The sequence below is a fragment of the Myxocyprinus asiaticus genome, chromosome 43 (assembly GCF_019703515.2).
Source record: "Myxocyprinus asiaticus isolate MX2 ecotype Aquarium Trade chromosome 43, UBuf_Myxa_2, whole genome shotgun sequence".
NCBI classification, from domain to species: Eukaryota; Metazoa; Chordata; class Actinopteri; order Cypriniformes; family Catostomidae; genus Myxocyprinus; species Myxocyprinus asiaticus.
The window spans coordinates 22,974,496-22,997,151 of record NC_059386.1 but is presented as its reverse complement, the minus strand read 5'-3'; the positions used below and the strand labels follow the sequence as shown (position 1 = coordinate 22,997,151).

The following is a 22,656-nucleotide window of genomic DNA, read 5'->3' as shown; positions in this document are numbered from 1 at the left end:
GCCCCCTAGTGACATAGGGAAGTCGCACAAGTAGAGAATGAGGTGTTTTTGCAGCTTGGATTCACTGAATGCTTTTATTACATTGGGCATTAAGTTTTGAGTTCTGAAATATACAGTATATTTTTATAGTAGAATAACCTCTTATATGTCAAAATATTAAGGACAGTTTGATTCCTCATGACATGACCCCTTTAATGTAGAAAACTTTTTTTTTTTTTTTTTCAAAAGTATGTTTACTTATTAACCAAGTTGACAGAAGTGTCAATGAAGATCATGCTTGAGGTGAAATATGAGACAAGTGATCCTTGGATAAGATTGAAAGATAATTTGTGAAGTATTTTTATTGTGCATCATCAAGCAACCAATCCAACTGTCATTTTGCCAAATTATGCAAAAAAGTGTGAAAATATTATTTAATTTTGTGTATTTAGGATACATAAAAGGTTAGCTATAAAATTAGCCTTAGCTAGACAAAGGAGTTGGCTATTAAAAAAAAAATTTTTAAAAAAAATAAAAAACTTCAAAATGTAATTTCCATTACCTTCATTTCCACCATGGAAATATATTAAATACAAAAAAAATAATTTTTGATGCGGTGGAAATGACACTGTAGCGGAAATTTTCATGACTTTTAGAATTTTTTTTTTTTTTAAGTCCTTGTGTTTGTATGCACACTTCGTCTATAAATCTCTCTCTTATTCTGACTCCAATTCAGATTTTACTGATTCATGATGCTTCACGAGGAGCAGGTCAGTTGTGTGCAGGAATGCTGATGGAGGAGAGAGTGTTGGGTAATTTTACAGAAGACTGTTGGCCTGTAGCTCTTAGATCCCTACTAGTACAGACAGATCAAGTGTGTTTTTACACAGCCCACTAATACAAGATAGAAAAAGAGAGAGGAAAGGCAAGCCAGAGCTCAGTTTCTAGTTACACACATATCCACCCACATACACACTCTCACACACTGGCTTCTACACACACTGGCATCAATCTCTTCCCACACACACAACCACACATTCGCACCCCCTCACACTCCCACACGTGCATTCACACACACATAAAAAAAAAAAAAAAAAAACATTTTTTTTTTAAAAAAAAAACAGTTTGCAGCATCAGACCCACTGCAAAATATTACTATGATTGCTCAGGGACCAAATCATCCATATTATTTCACTTCCTCTCTATTCCAAGCCAGTGTCCACCCCTGCATCCTCAGCATCATGTTTACTGCCAGCCTGATGCATGAGAACACAGATAAATCCATTTAAAGCTGCAGAGGGAAGAAGAGCGACACCTCCTCCACACTAAGCAGCAATTTCACGACATCAGAAAACCCGGACAAGCCCCCACAAAGCCTTCTCTATAAATGGCAGTTGAGAATAGCTGCATGCAGCCCAAATCTTATTTGATTAATGTCAATTCACACCATTGTTTCAAATCTTCTAAGAGGCTGTTCATACCGAACGTGTTATTGCGCTGAAAAGCTAAATGAAGTGCCGCAACAAGAACAGAGCACAGGTGTCTCTAGATGCGGTTTTATAAGAGTTTCTGCTTGCTCTCTGTACTTTTCAACAAAGTTTGGGTGTAGAGAGGAGACTACGGTCAAAGGCTCCACCTCCCCACCCTGCATTATTAGAGCAGAGAGAGAAAGAGAGAGAGAGAGAATGACAGGTGCAGTAACAGTTTCTTGCATATTAAACACCTCTCACTCCAAAGCGACAACACAAAACTGCATCAAAGAGAGGATGGATGTCGACGAGAGAAAGGTATAGAGATATTAACCACAATTTACTTGCCTCAAGTACAAAAGACAAAATGAAGCCAGAGCTAAAAAATAAATAAAAATGAAATATGACACGCAGCTGGGTAAATGACTGAAAAATTCCCAAAGCATTACAGGAAATAAATACTCCTGGAGCTGGTCATGTGTAAGGGATCGTTCAGACTGAACGCGTTCTTGCACAAAAAATACAGTGGAACAAATTGGAGGTGTCTTGAGATGCTTGTTTAAAAGTTGACATTATTTTTAACCTGACATGGCATCTAAAAAATGCAGCACCCTGCACGAGATGCTGAAAAAACAGCGAGAAGAGGCGCAACGGTCAAAGACATCCATTTAGCACATGTTTACATGGAAAACAGCATGGACAGATGCAAAAACTAATTCGGTGTGAACGGCCCCTAAGGCATATACAGTAGCTGCAATGTTACAAGTTTTTATAGAGGGCAGTGAGATAGAGAGAGCTAGAGAGATAGTTACAATGAGGTAAGAAAGCCTGACTTCACCTCAAACTCACAATACACTGATAAACTCGTCTAACTTCTCTTCATATTAAATAATTTTTGTAAAACTATTATTTTAATCTGAGGCAATGGAGTAAAATTACTATCTGGGTGATTTGCACGAAACCGGTGAAGAAAATGTCCTTATCATATTTAACTCCAAATCAATACAACTAAAATATAAAATTATATTTTGCACAAAGAAAATTAAGTGTACATTTAGGACCATTAAGGTTTTTGCATTGTGACATTATTTTCAGGCCACTTAGGCACATTTTACTCCCCAATTCTCATTACCGCAACGTGTCTGGATGTTTAACTTTTACTATTCCTATTGTTTTCAATGATGATACTCATTACCGTAACAAAGTCATTTTTAATGCATTATGGTACATTACAATAACAATGATTATATTAATTTAAATCAACAAAAATGAAAGGCAATACCAAGGGAATTATAACGTGCTCTGTAAATACTTAAATACTTAACATTTCAATGATATAGAATTTGTTTTGCATTGCAGTAATGAGAATTGGGGGGGGGGGGGGGGGGGCATTTTCTTGACAGTTTGCATGAGAATCACCCAAAGACAAACTATTAAATTTACTAATCATTACAACTATTGTATAAAACTATTTCTTTTTCACACATTTGACAAAATTTCATGCATATTTACACTTTTGGTTAGGCTGTCAAAATACTTTTCCTTAGCTACACTTAAGTGCTATTGGATAAACCTCCTGTGTTACTTTCAGAAAATCACAGCATGAAAAAATTTATGTGAAAACAGTCTTAGTCAATTGCAATAGAAATATATGCCACTGTGGCAGTTCACAGATGTCACAACCACCTGTGTGGCCACATGGCATAATCGTACATCCCCATGTGACTCACACACGCACACTTACACATGCTCGCTGCAAGTCTCTTACCTTCAAATTGCTCCTCAGTGCACAATAACATGCAAAAAACATTGCAGGTCTTATGTGGCATTAGGATCAATGTGGCAGCAAAGCTTCTTAAGGAAAAGGAAATCAAGAAGAGGAAGAAAAGAGAGAGATGCCAATGAGAGGAGGATCACATCCTTCGATGGCCGATCCCAGTACAGCATTGCTCGTTTAAGGTTATAAGTTACTGTACCAGTCTACACTTGGGACTCGTACAGACACATGGTCGACAGGCATACAGGGAGAAATACACTACGGTTTGCTGCTGGATAAGGCATTTCAGCTTACAGCAGAAAGAAGTGCATACTGCCGAACAGTGGATTCTCTCTCTCTCTCTCCATCTCATTCTCTTTCACTTTCTCTCCCTCTCTCTCTTTAAACAGATGAAATGGTAAAAGGGATAGTTCACCCAAATTAGGTGAACTGTCCCTTTAAGATATTGGTGGTTTCTTGGTACTACGTAAACCTTGACATGCAAATAAAACATAATTTCCACATTTGTGGTTTATAAACCCAAGAATCTTTCTCTAAGGTGGAAAAGATGCATTCATTAGGCTAAAAAAAGACAGAGCTCTAAGCAGCGTGCCTGTCATTTCAACCACGATTTTAAAAAGCAATATGCTTTAGGGGGTCTTTATGTGAGTGTTTGATCCTTTATATGAATACTGTATGTCAAAACATACTGTGTCCAATGGGGGTAAACACTGGGTGATGAACAATGCATAATTTATGTGCAGGTATTGCAAATCAGGAATGAACTTTAATGGCGGGACCTTAAAAAACATCTGCATCACGTTTCTCACACGAAAAGTCACACCTGCAACTGAACTTTTGTTGTGTTGAACACAATCAAACAAGATAAAATATGTCATTTCAAAACTTTTTTCTATTCTTGATTACTACTACTAAGGTCAATGTGTATAAATTTTAGAGAGAGACCGATATAATACTTCCTGTCTGCCATTTTGAATTTCATTGAAAACCTACTTTTTCGAACTCCTCCTAGGTTGTAAGTCCGATTTGCACGAAATTTGTATTGTGTATTATCTAGGGACTGTGTATTATCTAGGGACATTCATGACAAAAAGTTATCAAAAACTTTTCAATAGACAAAACAGATCTCGAATAGCGCACCAACGAATTTGATGGCAAGTCGCCAAAAAGCATCTGAGGATGTATCACTGCAACACTTTGCCGTATTTTCATGAAATTTTGTGTGTGTCATAATGACCACACCTTGACCTCAATATGTAAATATGGTGATTGCACCACCTATTGGTCAACATTTTATAATTTGTTGTATTTTAATTTTAGCAATTCTACCTGTGTTTTTTATTCTGCTTTTCTGAAAGTCATAATCAGTGAAGTCCAGTGACACTTCAGTACATGCCATACATTGGTGTGCTTGGTCCCGTAATTGCTGCTTTCAGCTATATTTTTAAGTTAATTCAGTGTTTAATATGAATATTTAATGAATACACTCACTGCGCACTTTATTAGGTACACCTGCACACCTACATTTCATGCAGTTATCTAATCACCCAATCGTGTGGCAGCAGTGCAATGCATAAAATCATGCATATACAGGTCAGGAGCTTCAGTTAATGTTTACATTAACCATTAGAATGGGGAAAAAATTTGTCAAAATCTCAATAATTTCGACTGTGGCATGATTGTTGGTGCAAGACGGGCTGGTTTGAGTTTTTCTGTAACTGCTGATCTCCTGGGATTTTCATGCACAACATTCTGTAGAGTTTACTCAGAATGGTGCCAAAAACAGAAGACATCCAGTGAGCGGCAGTAATGCGGACAGAAAAGCCTTGTTGATGAGAGAGGTCAACAGAGAATGGTCAGACTGGTTCGAGCTGACAGAAAGGCTATGGTAACTCAGATAACCACTCTGTACAATTGTAGTGAGCAGAATAGCATCTCAGAATTCACAACATGGCGAACCTTGAGGCAGATGGGCTACAACAGCAGAAGACCATGTCGGGAACTTTTTTAGGACCGTAGTGTTTATAATAAAGTGCTCAGTGAGTGTATTTACTATTAATTCAGTGAATAGTATTGGATAAGTGTACTGTATGTGTTTGTTTTTTGACTGCAATATTACAGTGAATAAAAGCAGGAGAAGAAAATAAATGATTAAAAATTGGTTATGCATAGTGGTTATCGGACACTTAACCTGCAGAAACTAAAGCACTGATATTAATGATGTTCTTTTCTGCATTGTTTAACTGCTTTGAACAAACATGGCAATTCTGCTACGCTGTGCCTCTGAGGTTCAAAAATAAAAATAGTCAGTATCATAAAAAACAATATCAATCTCTAATTACTTACTCCTTATACTGTATGTGCAAGCCATTTCCCCCTGTACCAGACATCACAACTGACCACTGTCCCAGCATATAACTACCACAAGAGGGCAGAAGTCTAACTCATTATTATTCAATTCATTTTTTCATTCTCTCTCTGCATTAGTGGTGGGACACAAGTTACAAGAATACATTAGTGATGTGGGCAGTTTGTTACATTATCACTAACTATCATTGTGTGAGACAGTGCACAGACCAGGATTAAAATTAAACATTAAATATGCAAGTGTCTAAATCACTTCAGGGTGAATGTGTTAATTCAGTTCAGTTCAGAGGAGGAGTGCCACTATAGTAAAATGAAATGATCAGACACATGCTCATAACTTAGTCAGTAAGAGTCCTTGAAAAGAGTGAGTGTGCTTCAAAATCTGAATTACACTTCTCAAAACCCCAAGAATAAAACACTGGTTAAAAAATAGAAGGTCATCCTTCATCATAAAAGTGGATTGCTCATCTGTTCGGTGTGCATTTCATTTGAAAGCTTTAGTTCACTTCTGTCCCTAAAAACCCTTAATACCATGGTGACTATATAAAAAATAAAAAATAAACAAAATACCATGGTAACTATATCATAGTACCATAGTTACTACAATTGTTACCAGAGCCATCCCTTTAAATCACACCGATTTTAATTAGGGGTGGGTACAAATATTGATTTTCAGATGCATTGCAATCTTCGTTCGAACGATCTCAATAATCGATTCTTAAATCCCAAGATCAATCTTTTACTCTATGTGCAACCCTCTTCTACAACGAGAAAATCGCTTGCATTAGCAACCAAATTCATGAGCTCATCTACAGATGCTTTTTAAGCCTCACCCTTTTTCCTCCAAACATAATGATGGTCATTATGGCCAAACAGTTACATTTTTGTTTCATTAGACCAGAGGACATTTCTCCAGAAAGTAAGATCTTTGTCCTCATGTGCACTTGCAAACTGTAGTCTGTCTTTTTTATGGCAGTTTTGGAGCAGTGGCTTCTTCCTTGCTGAGCAGTCTTTCAGGTTATGTCGATATACGTAGGACTCGTTTTACTGTGGATATAGATACTTGTCTACCTGTTTCCTCCAGCATCTTCACAAGGACCTTTGCTGTTGTTCTGGGATTGATTTGTTCTTTTTGCACCAAACTATGTTAATCTCTAGGACACAGAATCATCTCCTTCCTGAGCGGTATGATTGCTGTGTGGTCCCATGGTGTTTATACTTGCGTACTACTGTTTGTACAGATGAACGTGGTACCTTCAGGTATTTGGAAATTGCTCCCAAGGATGAACCAGACTTGTCACAAAGTAGATGTCCTAAACGACTTGCCAAAACTAGAGTTTGCTAATATTAAAATCTGTGGAGTGGTTAAAAAATGTGTTTTAATGTGTTTTAATGACTTCAACCTAAACTACTGACTTCAACTGTATACAGACAGATAGATAGATAGATAGATAGATAGATAGATAGATAGATTCACACACTGGTGGCTAAAGGTTTGGAATAATGTAGAGGTTTTGATCTTATGGAAAGAAATTGGTACTTTTATTCACCAAAGTGGCATTCAACTGATCACAATGTATAGTCAGGACATTAATAACGTGAAAAATTACTATTACAATTTGAAAAAAATAAAAATAAATTTTAGAACTTCTTAAACTACTTCAAAGAGTTCTTATCAAAAAATCCACCACGTGCAGCAATGACAGCTTTGCAGATCCTTGGCATTCCAGCTGTCAGTTTGTCCAGATACTCAGGTGACATTTCACCCCACACTTCCTGTAGCACTTGCCATAGATGTGGCTGTCTTGTCGGGCACTTCTCACGCACCTTACAGTCTAGCTGATCCCACAAAAGCTCAATGGGGTTAAGATCCATAACACTCTTTTCCAATTACCTGTTGTCCATTGTCTGTGTTTCTTTGCCTACTCTAACCTTTTCTTTTTGTTTTTTTTTTGTTTTTTGTTTCAAAAGTGGATTTTTCTTTGCAATTCTTTCCATAAGGCCTGCACCCCTGAGTTTTCTCTTTACTGTTGTACATGAATCTGGTGTTGAGCAGGTAGAATTCAATGAAGCTGTCAGCTGAGGACATGTGAGGCGTCTATTTCTCAAATTAGAGACTCTGATGTACTTTCCTCTTGTTTAGTTGTATCTGGGCCTTCCACATCTCTTTCTGTCCTTGTTAAGAACCAGTTGTCCTTTGTCTTTGAAGACTGTAGTGTACACCTTTGAATGAAATCTTCAGGTTTTTTTTGGCAATTTCAAGCATTGTATAGCTTTAATTACTCAAACAATGATTGACTGATGAGTTTCTAGAGAGCCTGTTTCTTTTTTGCCATTTTTGACCTAATATTGACCTTAAGATGGTGTGGTGTTGTTTTTACATCAGTAATGTCCTGACTATACTTTGTGATCAGTTGAATGCCACTTTGGTGAATTAAAGTACCAGTTTCCTTCTGAAATAGGAAAATGTATACATTATTCCAAACTTTTGGCCGCCAGTGTATATACAGTATATATATATATATATATATATATATATATATATATATATATATATATATATATATATATATATATATATATAATGGGACACCTGGACGAGGAACGGTGGTGAGGATGATAACAGCAATGAGGTGAGTAATCCACAGATCAGTGATGGCTGTGATGAGCTGAGACACCCGGGTGAGGAAAGGCAGTGAGGATGATAATGGCGATGAGGTAAGTTGTCCACAGAGTTGTTGGGGAGCGGACAACAGGCTTAATTTTAGATACGTGGAAGACGGGGTGAATTTTACTAAAATGAGGGGGGGTCCAATAACCAACGATCCAATGTTATCGATACAATGCATAAATATCGATATAGACATTTTTTTACGATGTACCTTTATTTTAATACTCTCATGTCAGCCACATCCGTACGAATTTCCGTCAAGCAATGAAGCAAACTTATTACATTAATTTCACTTGATGAGAGGTAAATACGCTTTTCATGTGGGACACGGACGTGCGTGGGGACTTTGAAGCCAAATTGTGCTCTGCTATCCATGTGGTGTGCGCATGCATCTACCGGACTTCCTGCGAAACGCAAGCTCCGTTGACAGGATCCGTGCGAGCACATCAACTGTGCGCTCCTTATAATGTGAGCTCTCGTGTCAAACGCAGTGTGGCTCACATGCGCGATTAATTCGGGCTTCCATCGATATCATTGCGCATGTGACCCATTTGAATTTTACATGAGAATTTGCTATTTTAAAGTACCATGGAGAAGTTCAACCATGTGAAACATCTTGACAACGCCGACATTCTGAACAGCACTAACAAGGAAAAGAGTAATAACCTGCTCAGCACTAGCACCAGTTATAAGACTTTACACATCTACACATCAACACCTTTACTAACATTTATCCCAGTTAACTGTAACAGAATTTTTCATTACAACTGTGGAAGTTGTAGCTAAGAAAATGGATTTTATATCCGCGGATAAAACGGATAGTTGGAAACAAGTCATGGGTATGTAAGTACTTTGAATTGGATTAAACTGAAAAATAAGCTGTTATCAAACGATTGATGATCACTTATGTGTGATATTATTTTTATATTATTATCTGTATAATTATTATCTGTATAATTTTTTTCAACATCTGAAGTACCTTATTTTGTTGTGGATGTACCAATAATGATACTAAATTCGCACTTTTCAGATTTAATTGATTGTGTAAAATAGGCACATAATATCGGAATATCGATCGCAGGGCCCTGAATCGAATCAAATCATAATCGTATCGCGGCAGACTTTGTAGTATCGGCAAATATCGGATCGCAGGCCAAGAGAATCGATATAAGATCGAGATGAAATGTCCGATTTACACCCCTAATATATATATATATATATATAGAGAGAGAGAGAGAGAGAGAGAGAGAGAGAGAGAGTACAGTATATATTGGGGGGAACTTTTGTTACTGTATTCATTGTGTTGTTACAAACATTCAGAATGTCCTATACTGTATTGAAAAGCAAAGTATGTTCTGATATCCAGCTGAGGGGAACTGGTGTGTGTATGTGAATATGTGTGTAAATCAAAGCGCCAGTTCAGAGCTGGATGGCATTGTGAAGCGCGGGCGAGTGCCAGCATATAGTAGGAGGTATCTGAGACACTTTAGAGAATATATTTTTGGTGCCAGCCTCCCTGTTACCAGGGAAACTAGTTGTTCTGTGGTTAGCAGATTTACAGTATAGATGAGATTACAAGAAAATGAGAGGGAGATGGAAAGAGAGAGGGAGAGAGATTGAGAATGAGGGGGTGACAAGAGAAAGGGAGTACCAAGGCAGAAGACTGAGGGGGCGGAGAAAGAGAGGAGGTGTGAGAGAGAGAGCGGAGGTGACTGAACTCACAAATTAGCCACTGGGAAATGCAGCTTTAGAAACCAAAATAGCTTTTGTGTTAGATAGAATACCAGATAGAGTTTTTGAAGAGGACTTTTCACCAATGAAAACTTCTCCATCCTTGCTGTGAACTAACGTTCAGCCTTGGACCGAAATAATCACAGAAAGACGCACTGGAAAAATATGGATAAGCTTGAACCGTGAACAGGACGAGAGATGAGCAGGCAAAGCTGCACTGAAGCCAAAACACTTTAACAAGCACAAATATATCTCCTCCCAGAGGCAGCTCCTGCTGAAAGAATGAGTCATACACTCTTGCTCATGCATGCACACACAAATGAATAAACACAAGCTTTTTCATTCTGCTCCTGTAAAACAGATACAACCATATAATTGGGTGACACAAAGGTCACGTTTAAGGCTAGCTGTGAGTCCAAATGGCTCTGGACCACCATTCTTTTTTTAGCTATTTTTTTTATTGATAGTATAAGAAAGGATGTGGAGAAAAAAAAAAAAAAAAAATCAATTTCCCTATGTGAGCACCTCAGCTCAAGGTGTTAGAGCACGTGTGCTATCCACATAGAGGGCTCTGACGTATCAGGATTCTTAATTTTTTTTTTTTTTTTACGATATAAAAAAAGGAAAACATATTTACACATACTGTATATATATATATATATATATATATATATATATATATATATATATATATATATATATATATATATATATACACACACACACACCGATCAGCCACAACATTAAAAGGTGTTTCCATCCACTGAACCGCCACTCACTGGATGTTTTTTGTTTTTGGCACCATTCTGAGTAAATTCTAGAGACTGTTATGCGTGAAAATCCCAGGAGATCAGCAGTAACAGAAATACTCATACCAGCCCATCTGGCACCAACAATCATCCATGCGATTATCTAATCAGCCAATTGTGTGGCAGCAGTGCAGTGCATAAAATCATGCAGATACGAGTCAGGAGCTTCAGTTGACGTTCACATCAACCATCAGCCATCAACCATGTGGAAAAAATATGATCTCAGTGATTTGGACTGTGGCATGATTGTTGGTGCCAGACGGGCTGGTTTGAGTATTTCTGTAACTGCTGATTTCCTGGGATTATCACGCACAACAGTCTCTAGAATTTACTCAGAAAGGTGCCAAAAACAAAAAAATATCCAGTGAGCGGCAGTTCTGCAGATGGAAACACCTTGTTGATGAGAGAGGTCAACAGAGAATGGCCAGACTGGTCCGAACTGACAAAGTGTATGGTAACTCAGATAACCACTCTGTACAATTGTGGTTAGAAGAATATCATCTCAGAATCCTGTTCTGGGCACTGTTTTGGCAGCACGAGGGGCAGGTGGTTTTAGTGTTGTGGCTGATCGGTGTATATATATATATATATATATATATATATATATATATATATATATATATATATATATATATATATATATATATATATATAATATATAATATATATATATATATATATATATATATATATATATACACACATATCTAAGCTCTAAACAGCTTTTGTGCATTTTAAGTAATTCCATAGGTACACATAAACTCTCAAATAGCCTAAATAAACTTCTTATGGCACCCAAGTCCCTCTTCATCGTTGACATATACTCATACAAGCTGTTTGAAGATGGTTTGCACCATGGACAAGCAACTAATATGGATTTCTGTCATAATCTTCTCACCCTCTTGTTGTTTGACTTTATTTCTTATGTGTAACAGTAAAGTGAATGGTGACTAAGGTCAACATTCTGCCAAACATTCTCTTTCATTGAATCTTTTTTTTTTTTCTTCTATACAATGAAAGTGTATGGTAACTGAGACAGTCCCTAACATTCTGCCTAACCTCTCATTTGTGTTCTACAAAAGTAAGTCATGCAGATTTGGAACTACAAGGGCTTAAGTAAATCATTTTAGGGTGAACTTTCCCTTTAAGTGACCCCAAACACCCTGAAATAGTCTAAATAATCTTCTTATAGCTTTCAAACACCTTGCATCAGTGTACATACACTCACAATAGCTGTCTGATGGTTCACACTTCAGAAAGTAAAAATAAAATCTTCTCTATCTCACAGGCTTTGTGGCTATTCTGGTTATTATCAATGCAGTAGTGCTAATTCAGTAAACAGCATGGTTGTGCCATGTTTCCAGGCAATCTGTCTAACACATGAATTAGTCACAGCTCACAATTCATTTAGTTGAACCAAGCTTTAGCAAAGATGGTCTGATAGTGACGGCTGTGTGTGCCTGGGGGCAGAGAAGAGTGTTAAGGACATGTGATGGCCATATTGTAGCCGGTTACAGGGTGAGAGGGCGAAATTTGTCATGCCTTGTGTCTCTGCATACTTGAGCTGATACCATACCTGAAGCTTTTTGCAAAGAAGAACAGAGAGTGAAAGTCCAAAAGGTAAAGGATCTCCTGCCTGTGCATACATATACATATACACATACACAAACACAACATGATAAGTGGCCCCTGGCAAACATTAGCATCAACATCATGGTGAGGGGCACGCAGAGTGAAGGGGTGTTCACACATACAGAGATCTAGAACAACAAAGTGACTAAAAGTCATTGTTTTCAGTGACAATTGACAATTTCCGGCAACACAAGTGACAGCGAGCACTAACAATGCAATGTGGGCGTTTCCAGCCATGCAACTGAGTTGAGAAAAGTTTAACTTCATGCAAATCAGCAGGTAAGGCAAAAGAGAAGTTCATGTTACTATGAGCAGTTTCACTGTTCTATATTAATTGTCTCTTCCCACATGCAGGAATACAACAACACAATCAGTTTTATCTTATTCATGATATGATGAATTATGATTATACACTCACTTAGAAATTTATTAGGAACATTATGGTCCTAATAAAGTGCCAGACATGGTCTTCTGCTGTTGTAGCCCATCTGCCTCAAGGTTAGATGTGTTGTGCATTCTGGGATGCTATTCTGCTCACTACAATTGTACAGAGTGATTATCTGAGTTACTGTAGCCTTTCTGTCAGCTCGAACCAGTCTGACCATTCTCCGTTGACCTATCTCATCAAGGTGTTTCTGTCCACAGAACTGCCGCTCACTGGATGTTTATTGTTTTTGACACCATTCTGAGAAAACTCTAGAGACTGTTGTGCATGAAAATCCCAGGAGATCAGCAGTAACAGAAATACTCAAACCAGCCCTTCTGGCATCAACAATCATGCCATGGTCAAAATCACTGAGATCAAATTTTTTTCCCCGTTTGGGTGGTTGATGTGAACATTAACTGAAGCTCCTGACCCGTATCTGCCTGATTTTATGCATTGCACTTTTGCCAAATGATTGGCTGATTAGATAATCGCGTGAATAAGTAGGTGTTCAGGTGTTCCTAATAAAGTGCTCAGTGAGTATAAATAATGCACTGCTGCACTTTATATGAAAATACAATTCATATTTTTCCCCTCCAGAATGTAAATTTTTCAGAAGCAAAAAAAATAAAAAAATAAAAAAATTCCTTGTAAAATTTAATTTTTATTGGCTATACCTCCCGTTTGCGTTCGGATTTTCAAAAGCTATGTCCAGTTACGCAGCTAACCAATAACGTTAACATAAGGGCATCCAGCTGCATTAACACCTACTACCGACCAACAATGTCATATATGAATGGGGCATAACAGTGAACAATTATCACCAAAATTGCAACCAAAATCAACAATATTTATTCAACTTCAAGTTATCTTTGCTTTTGCATACATGTCCCATCATATCTAAACAACGATGTCCCTCGTTATTATCTAATGCTTTCTAAGCCAACAAAGCCGCTGCAGCTAGCTGTGAGGGTGCAGATTATGCATGAGATTCACTCTTTTCATAAGCATGTTGCATGTTAAATCCAGAATGCTTTCTTCTTCCACTTCCTGCGAAGTGACAACATTAATCCTTGGGCTTAAGTAAAGTCTGATATACAAATAACGCTAAACCCTTGACAGCCGCACTCATCTTCAAAATGCTGACAGTGAGGAACCTGCAGGGAAGAAGAAGAGCAGTCCAAGCTTCACTACTCGACCGAGTCAATTTAGAATTGGGTTTATTCTGCGCTGTTTTATTCTGTGAGTCGTCTTACCTTCGGGTGTGAGGGGCTGAAAACAAGTTAGCAGCATAATTGTTCATGTTGATTAAAGTAGCTCATGGATTTAAGCAGTGCTAATTTAAGCACCATATTAACATCTCTATCTAATAATACTGTGTGGTACTTACTGTTTTAACCCCCTGTTCTTGTGAAGCTGCTATGGCAAGAAGCCATGAGAGGATGTGTGTTTTTACCATAGTAAAAGTGATAGTGTACCTGGAAATTAAAATTTTATTTCCCCTTAAAATATTCTTAGTTCAGTGTATTTTAATACATTTAGGCTATGTTTAGTACAAATTTGTAAATGGTTTAATTACTGTTAATGGATTACTGTTAATAATAACTTGTATTTGAGTTCATTAAAACTACATGTTGTGGATTGTGGGATATTTCTGACATTTGGATTTATTTTTATTTTATTTTAAATTAAGCCAAATCATAACACACTGCATAAACAAGTAGCCTACATAACATACAGTTTCTCTGGTGCTAGTGAGCTGTCAGCTGAACGTGCCTTCGTGCTTTCCCAGCTATCACTGACTTAATTGTTGGTTGGGATGAAATAAGGAGACCAGTAGATCAACTGTTCCTGTTTTCATGTTGTACTTTATTACACTATCACGGTGTATGAAAACATAATGTTAATTTATAGAGAAACGCTCCAACACTGGCTGCATTCCACTTCACCTTAAACATCCACTCGCTGACTTCCCTAAGCACTTCCCCTCAGGGGAATCCCCGCCGCCATTTTTGAAGTCCATTCCAATTCGTTATGTGGTTGAGGGAATTTTCTGTTTACAGACCCTCAACCCCTCCATTTTGGCCTTCACAGATGTACGCTTCCACAGCTAGCACACTGAAAAATGCTATAAAAAATTATCTTTCCTCTGCAAATGAAGTATATTCTGTGACACGTCAACAACAAAGTATTGTTTTAAAAGGGCATTGTTTTATTAATGCTTTATTTGTGGCAATAAAACTGGTAGCTGAGTTGGTGTCAGAGAGACTGTATAATATAATAATATTAGCACTCAATAATAATCTGTCTATCCCTTTGTTCTTCAATAGGACATACAGCAACTTTTTTATATATACAAGCAAGTTTCCTGTATATAAGTTATATAGTCCATTAGAGTTAGTATCTGTAGACTGTTTATGTTTGCTAAACAATGTGACAAATGATGTTCGAAAGAGTGCGAACAGCAGCTATTTTATAATGGCTTCAAACATGGCTTTTCCAATTAGAATTTAGAGTTGGAACTTTTTTTATAACATAGGAAAATCTTCACACTTATCAACCCTATCAACATAATGCAATGACAGAAGAAAAATTTTTACAAAACAAAACAGAACAAATAAAAGAACTGGGAAAACAAAAGATTGTTAGCAATATCTAAGGTGTCTCTGAAGAAAACTAACTGTTTGGGGTGAACACCATGAGATCCAATTATATCCAACACTGGTCCAAGATATAAACACAAGTCACTTTGTAGTAGGGCTACATGAAAGCCAACACAACACTGATTGCTCTTCTTTATGCTCTGATAATTACATACGCAGCATTTCCCTGTAGAATTTTTTTTCTCCAAAGGTTTAACAGCTCTGTATAATAAGGTATCATTCCGTATTTAATGGAACAAAATTCCATTCCGTATTTAGCATCACACACCCAAACATCTGAAAATGTTTCACAAACTGAGAGAAACTGACCTGAAACACAGACACGTGAGTTATGTAAGATATAGGCTGGTAAACATTACACGGATGCCACACTTGACAGAAACTGTTTTCTGTTGTGTTTTCTGTCAGAAGCAGGAGAATACTGTCAAACATATAGCATTCATAGAGCAAGATAACTGTTTTTCACCATTGTAGTTTTAAAACACCAGTAAACACACCCATTCATGACATGACATTACATTGCATATGTAAGTGCTCATTCTGGAAGAGAGACTGTGAGAAATGACGGTGAGAAAAAAATCTTTAGCAAAAGTACAGTACAGGTTTCGTTAAAATCTTAATGTGATTTTCTTAAATTTCACTTATAGTGATAAACACTATTTACTGTCAAAACAACAACATTGTAATCCAAGGAGAAATAAACTTTTTTTCATGTTAAGCATTTTCTTTCCCATACAAATCTATTATAATGCATAGTTCCTAAAACAGTACTAAGACTACAACTAAGACATTGGCCCTGGAAGGCCAAATCAATTTTATGTGATATACAGTATATATATATTTTAAATGGAAAGCTGGTTCGTTGAGCTTTAAAAAACATAAAAGGCTTAAGCTTAGCTTAATTATGGGGAAGAAAATGCTTGACAGAAAAAAACAATTGTCTTACATTATTGACTGCAGCTTCGTTATTTAGGCAAAAAGTAGTGTTTATTAAAAATGAAGATTGATAGAAGTTGGGTTCTTCCTGCTCTTTGTATTTTAATTTTAAGTGTATTAGGGGCCATTTACACCGACGGGTTTTTGCATCTATCCCTGCTGTTTTTCCATTGTTTTCCTATGTAAACAAGCTCAAGGTGGACCTATTTAACCGTTACGCAGTGATCATGCAGGAGCCCCGCTGAAAAAAATTGTCCCGTATTTAGAGCTGGAATGTCCCGTATTTGGCTGGTAGAAAGTTGGCAACCCTAGCTCCGGATAAAGGCCTAAATAAAAGACAATGTAACACAGAATTTTGCAAAACCAAATTTCAGTCAGACTTAACCAAAATAAGAGATGCCAAGTGAAAATGAATGTGACATATCTCTGTTAAAAGTCCAGAAAAGTGAAAATAGAAACAGTCTAGAAGTTCAAATGCTTTTTGATGGCCATTTACATGGTCAGGTGGGCACAAAGTGTCTCACTGGATCCAATGCAGGTGTGAATGAAGAGTAATTGTAGTAAAATGCTATTTCACATTCTTCACTTTAGTGAAACTTGCCAATTACTCAGTTAGGAGTCTTTCGTTTCTTTAAAAGGACATGCGTCCAACCCCTGTGTAGCTAAGAGGCCTGTGTAAATTACTTCACTAAATGTTTCTATTCACAGCCTGTCAAAACTGATCCCTCTGATACATTAAAGCATGTCAGGGTGTCTTATTCTCTGTCACCGCACCCCTAGGAGCCACCCCCCCTCCTGTGACTGCCTGGAACTGATAAAAAAAAAAAAAAATGACTGACAGCTCTTTTACAGTTAGCTACAGAAACAAAACTTATGAAAATACTGTATGTACATTTTAACATTGCATCACACAAACTGTAAGGCGCTTTCCAAGAATAGCTAGAACTTCAGTGTCATATAATACATTACAAACAAGTGTTGGGGAGTAACCAAATAAAAGTAGCAACATTACTAGCTAGCATGACTGTAACAGCTGTTTTAAAAAACAGAAGCTTTTCCAGTAAATCGCAACTTTCTCTAACAAGTATTGATGTAGTGTTACTAAAGTCTCTGAAAGTAGCATTTGTAGAGTTACTTAAGGTAGTGACACTACTAGCTAGCATGACTGTAGCTCAGCTGTTTTAAAAAACAGTAGCCTTTCCAGTAAAAAGCGACTTTTTCAGAGTAGTGATGTAGCATTAGTAGAATCACTAAAAGTTGTGACTCTACTAACTAGCATGACTGTAAATCAGATGTTTTAAAAAACAATAGCTTTTTCAGTAAAGAGCTACTTTTTTTAACGTGTAGCGAGGCAGTGTTAGTAGAGTCGCTAAAAGTAGCGTTAGTAGAGTCGATAAAAGTCGTGACTGCTAACTAGCATGACTGAAAAAAAAAGAACATTAACTTTTCCAATAAAGAGTGACTTTTTACAACAATTAGCGATGTTGCACGGAAAATGCCACATCAGTTTTGTCTTACTATTTTATTTGTAAATGTACATTTATGTAGTTACCTACTTTTATTGTTTTATTCAGCTGACACTTTTGAAAAGGTAGCTTGACTCTCAGTCATGTCAACTCTCTGAAAGATTTAGCATGTTAATGTGGGTATGACATATTGATAGGTTATAGGTCTTGGTGAACTAGATCTGCTATGCTGCTGCTGCTGCTGCTGCAGAGCAAGTACAGAGACTTGCTACTGCTAAAACACACACAGAAATACTGAGTACAGCTTGTGGACGTGCAGCTGCTGCACAATTAAACATAAATACAATCACCATGTAGCAGATCTAAACAAGTGTAGCTGGGGAGGTGGAGGGTTTCAGAGAAAACTCTCATAGCGTGCTGCAGAGAAACCGGCTTAATTGCAAACTGAGCTAATTTAAATGTTAGGCAAAGAGAGAGTACTGACTGGTAATTACATGATTACATGTCAAACTACCTATCAACTTATACCATGTGGGCCGATTGGCTTGACAAAGTAAGTTCAAAGAACTTATCAGCTTGTGCATTTCAGAGTTTCATGCCTGAACTTATTCATTTTAAAGCTTGACCCTAATTCATATGGCTAATTTATACTTACTGGGCGAACAGGCTTCTTGTAGTTCACCTAAGAATTATGACATATGAACTGATGTTTTTTTTTTTTTTTTTCACTAAGGTAATCATTTGGTGATATTTCTCCTGTTTGCAAATTCCTGAAATTCTTGACCTAGGAGAATGCCGCTAGTTGAAGAATGTTTATAATTATAATTTATAATTTTGTTGTTGAATGTTGTTGTTGTTGTTGTTTTTGAATGTTGATGATTGGTTAAAAATAATCGTGGGTGTGGATTGGATGAGACGTTCTTTATTTATTTTCCTTAAACTAGTATAAACAGGTTTTGTTTACCTAGGTTGCTTTACTTTGTTCAGGACAATTCCATTGTATAAATCAGGCTTAACCCTACTTTAAAATTTGAGCAGCTTTTAACTTGTCAAGCTACAGTTCAAAATAGGTTCCCCAACACTGTTATAAAAGCAATAGTACTAAACTATTTCCTCCGCTATGCGCATATGTTTTTCAATTTTCCCTGTATATGAAAATCTAATTTTGCCCCATTGAAGAACTTGACTTAATAACACTGAACAACCACTTTGCACTCAGTTCTAAATACAACAGCACAGTTAAATTCAAAGACACTTAAAAAAAGGTCTGTCATTGCTGTCACGTCTCTTGCTCTGACAGTGACAATACTTTTCTAAGAGCACATTAGAGTGACTGATCTAAGCATGTGTCCTGACTGGTACAAGAGATCAGACATGGCCTGAAAGGCTTTTCTCATGTCACCTTATCTCATCTGACAACAACCGCACTGAACACCTCTTGAGGGTATTCTGCCAGAGGTGTACAGTAACGAAGTACAAATACTTCGTTACTGTACTTAAGTACAGTTCATTCATATTTGTACTTTACTTGAGTATAAATATTTCTTTGGACTTTTACTTTCACTTCACTACATTTTGAAGCGAAAACTGATACTTTTACTCCAATAAATTTCTCCAGACCCTTTCGTTACTTTTGCAACATAACACCAAAAAAAAAAAAATGATGCAATGTCATCGATACAATGTGTAAAGATCGATGTTTCTTTTTATTTTAAGATGCACCTTTGTTTTAACGCTCTAATGCCAGCCACTTCCGTACAAATTTCCGTCATGCAGTGCAGCAACCTTATGATATTCATCTTGCTTTATAAGCACTAAATATGCATCTCATGATGTGGGACACGGATGTGTGCGGAGTGATTTAAGTGATTGAAGTTGCGCTCTGAGCAGAGCGTGTAGCGGCTCACGTGTAATTAAATCGGACTTACCTCAGTATGGTTGTGCACGCAATACATTTGAATTCTGCATGAGAATTTTCGCTTTTAATGTGTGTTGGAGCAATTCAACCAAGACAAATGGCTAAAGAGCCCCGATATGGTGAACAGTGCTGACAAGGGAAAGAAAAAAACACCTGTCCTGCTGCACCGACATCAATTACAAGACTTTTCACATCTTTACATCAGCACCATTACTAACTTTATCACTGTAAATTGTAACAGATTTTTTTAATACATCCATAGAAGATGTAGCCAAGAAAATACAGTTACAGCCAGGTTTGGGGAGTAACGAAATACATGTAACAGGATTATGTATTTAAAATACAAAATATAAGTAACTGTATTCCACTACAGTTACAATTGAAATCATTGGTAATTAGAATAAAGTTACATTCAAAAAGTATTTTGATTACTGAAGAAATTACTTTGCATTTTATTGTCATTTGTTTCATTTAATATTTAGTCCTTTCAGATGGAAAACATTTATACATATAAATGATGCGATCCAAAGTGCATTTGAACAGCGGTGAAACACTTTCTTATGATGTGTTACATTCATACGAGCAGACAGAGAAGTAAGTTTGAAGTAAGTTTGGAGCAGAAGAAATAGAAATAAACCTTGTGTAAATTGTCAGCTTTACGCTAAGCTAAAATGCTATTTCTAGCCATTTTACATGCACGTTACCAGGCATGATTTTATTTTTTTTTATCAAAACAATTCACGTTGGGTCATAATTACTTTTTTCTAGTAAGACCTTTGATATTAGGGCAAAAATCTTATTTTTGATCATTTTTGTATTGTTTTCCTGTAAAAATATCTAAAAATCCTTAAAATAAGATCAGTTTGATTTATCTTGTTTTAGAAACAACACTGCATAAAATATTTAGGTTTTTCAGAGAATATATTTTTAACATGTGTATTTTGTCTTACTGTACTGGCAGAGTTTTTATAGTCAAAACAAGTGAAAAAAATCCACCAGTGCTGAAGAAGTAATCCAAAGTATTTAGAATACATTACTGACCTTGAGTAATCTAACAGAATACATTACAAATTACATTTTACAGCATGTATTCTGTAATCTGTAGTGGAATACAATTCAAAAGTAACCCTCCCAACCCTGATTATAGCACATACTCTCCTGTCATGTGTATGTAAGTATTTTGGATTGAAAGACTCGCTTGACTGTTGTAGCGATGACAAATTGTCACTGTAGTGTTTACCTCATTTCACAAGGCAAAGAGCTGTCATTAAACGATTGATGATCACTTGTATGTGATTGTATGACTTTATTTTTTATATTATTATTATTATTATTATTATTTTCTGTATTAACTGAAGTACCTTATTTTTTTGTGGATGTCCCAATGTGAATACTGGATTTGCACTTTTCAAAGAACTCATTAAAATATTCAATTCACATTTTGGTTGCATTTTTGACATAATCAATGTAATTGTATAAAACAGGCACATAATATCGTAATATCGATTGCAGGCCCCTGAATCGAATTGTATCGTGGCAGACTTTGAGGTATCCGCAAACATCGGATCGCTGACAAAGAGAATCGATACAAGATCGTATCGTGATGAAACTTGCGATTTACACCCCTCGTGCAGATCGGCGATAGTGATGTGTGATTCGTTGAAAGAATAATTTGAGGCGAATCTTTTACATTTGATTCCTTTGAACTGAACAAAAAGATTCAAAAAGCGGTCTGAATGATTCATTTTGCGAATCGTGAATCTGAATCAAAATCACAAGCGAAGCGCATGCCAGATTACGTGTTCCGTCATCTGTCTCCACCGGGGAAGACAAGAAACTGCTCATGTAAATTTAAATGTGTTTTTTGACTAATTAATTTGATAAGTTTAGGCTTAAACATTATGAAAGCTGTGAAATGATTAAGTTATGTGCGATCAGTCTGCCGCCTTTCCAGAAGACATGTTCATATAAAAGTCAATCACATGCATTCACATTTTACATCTAAACAAGGTGTGATGTGTATGAATAATTACTGTACCAGCGCTCATGAAAATGTCCAACAATATTTATTTTTATATTTTATGAAGATGGCTGTATGGTCTTTGCCTAAGCAAAACTCGTTTTTTGGTGGTTGCTAAAGTGTTATATTTGCTTTGGAGCACATTTATGCTACAGTATGTGGTAACTACGGTTTTCTGGATGGTTGCTAGGGCATGCTATGCAGTTGTCAAGGTGATCTGCTGTGTGTTTTAGCGTATTGCTACAGTATGCCAAGTTGCCAATTTGTTACTATGCTGTTGCTAAGTTGTTTTCTGTGTTTTTGGCACATTGCTCTGCAGTTGCCAGGGTGTTCTGGGTGGTTGCTTATTGGCCCAAATTAAAAGAGCCAACCCCCACAAGTCTCTGTTCTGGTCACTAATATGACTCAACTCCCTCCTTCAGTGTTCCAATTTTAATGGACTGTGGTGTTCATTTATACTCATCCCATAAATATGATCATTCTGATGTGACTTGAATGCACCATTAAAGGGATAGTTCGTTTAAAAATGAAAATTCTCTCATAATTTTCTCACCCTCATTCAATCCTAGATGTGTATGACTTTATTTATTTTTTCTGCAGAACACAAACAAAAAAAGATTTTCAGAAGAATATCACTGTTATGTACGTCGATTCATTGTATGTGAGTAGTGGCCAGACCTTTAAAGCTCCAAAAAGCACATAAATGCAGCATAAGAGTAATCCATAAGACTCCAGTGGTTTCATCAATGTCTTCTGAATGGATCCAATTGGTTTTGGGTAAGAATAGACCAAAA

General features: G+C 36.7%; 1 protein-coding gene across 3 annotated transcripts in view; it reads right to left on the bottom strand.

Annotated features, from left to right (window-relative positions):
- LOC127433917 (disks large homolog 2-like) overlaps positions 1 to 22,656 on the bottom strand; it is a 303,885-nt gene that overhangs the window by 225,319 nt on the left and 55,910 nt on the right. The window contains exon 1 of one of the 3 annotated variants that reach the window (XM_051686268.1): positions 3,217 to 3,302. The exons of the other annotated variants lie outside the window; for them this stretch is intronic. Within the exon in view, the coding sequence (XP_051542228.1) occupies positions 3,217 to 3,258 (42 nt within the window). The 5' untranslated portion in view covers positions 3,259 to 3,302. Of the gene's footprint in view, positions 1 to 3,216; positions 3,303 to 22,656 lie in introns of those variants that run through there. 3 annotated transcript variants of the gene reach the window in all.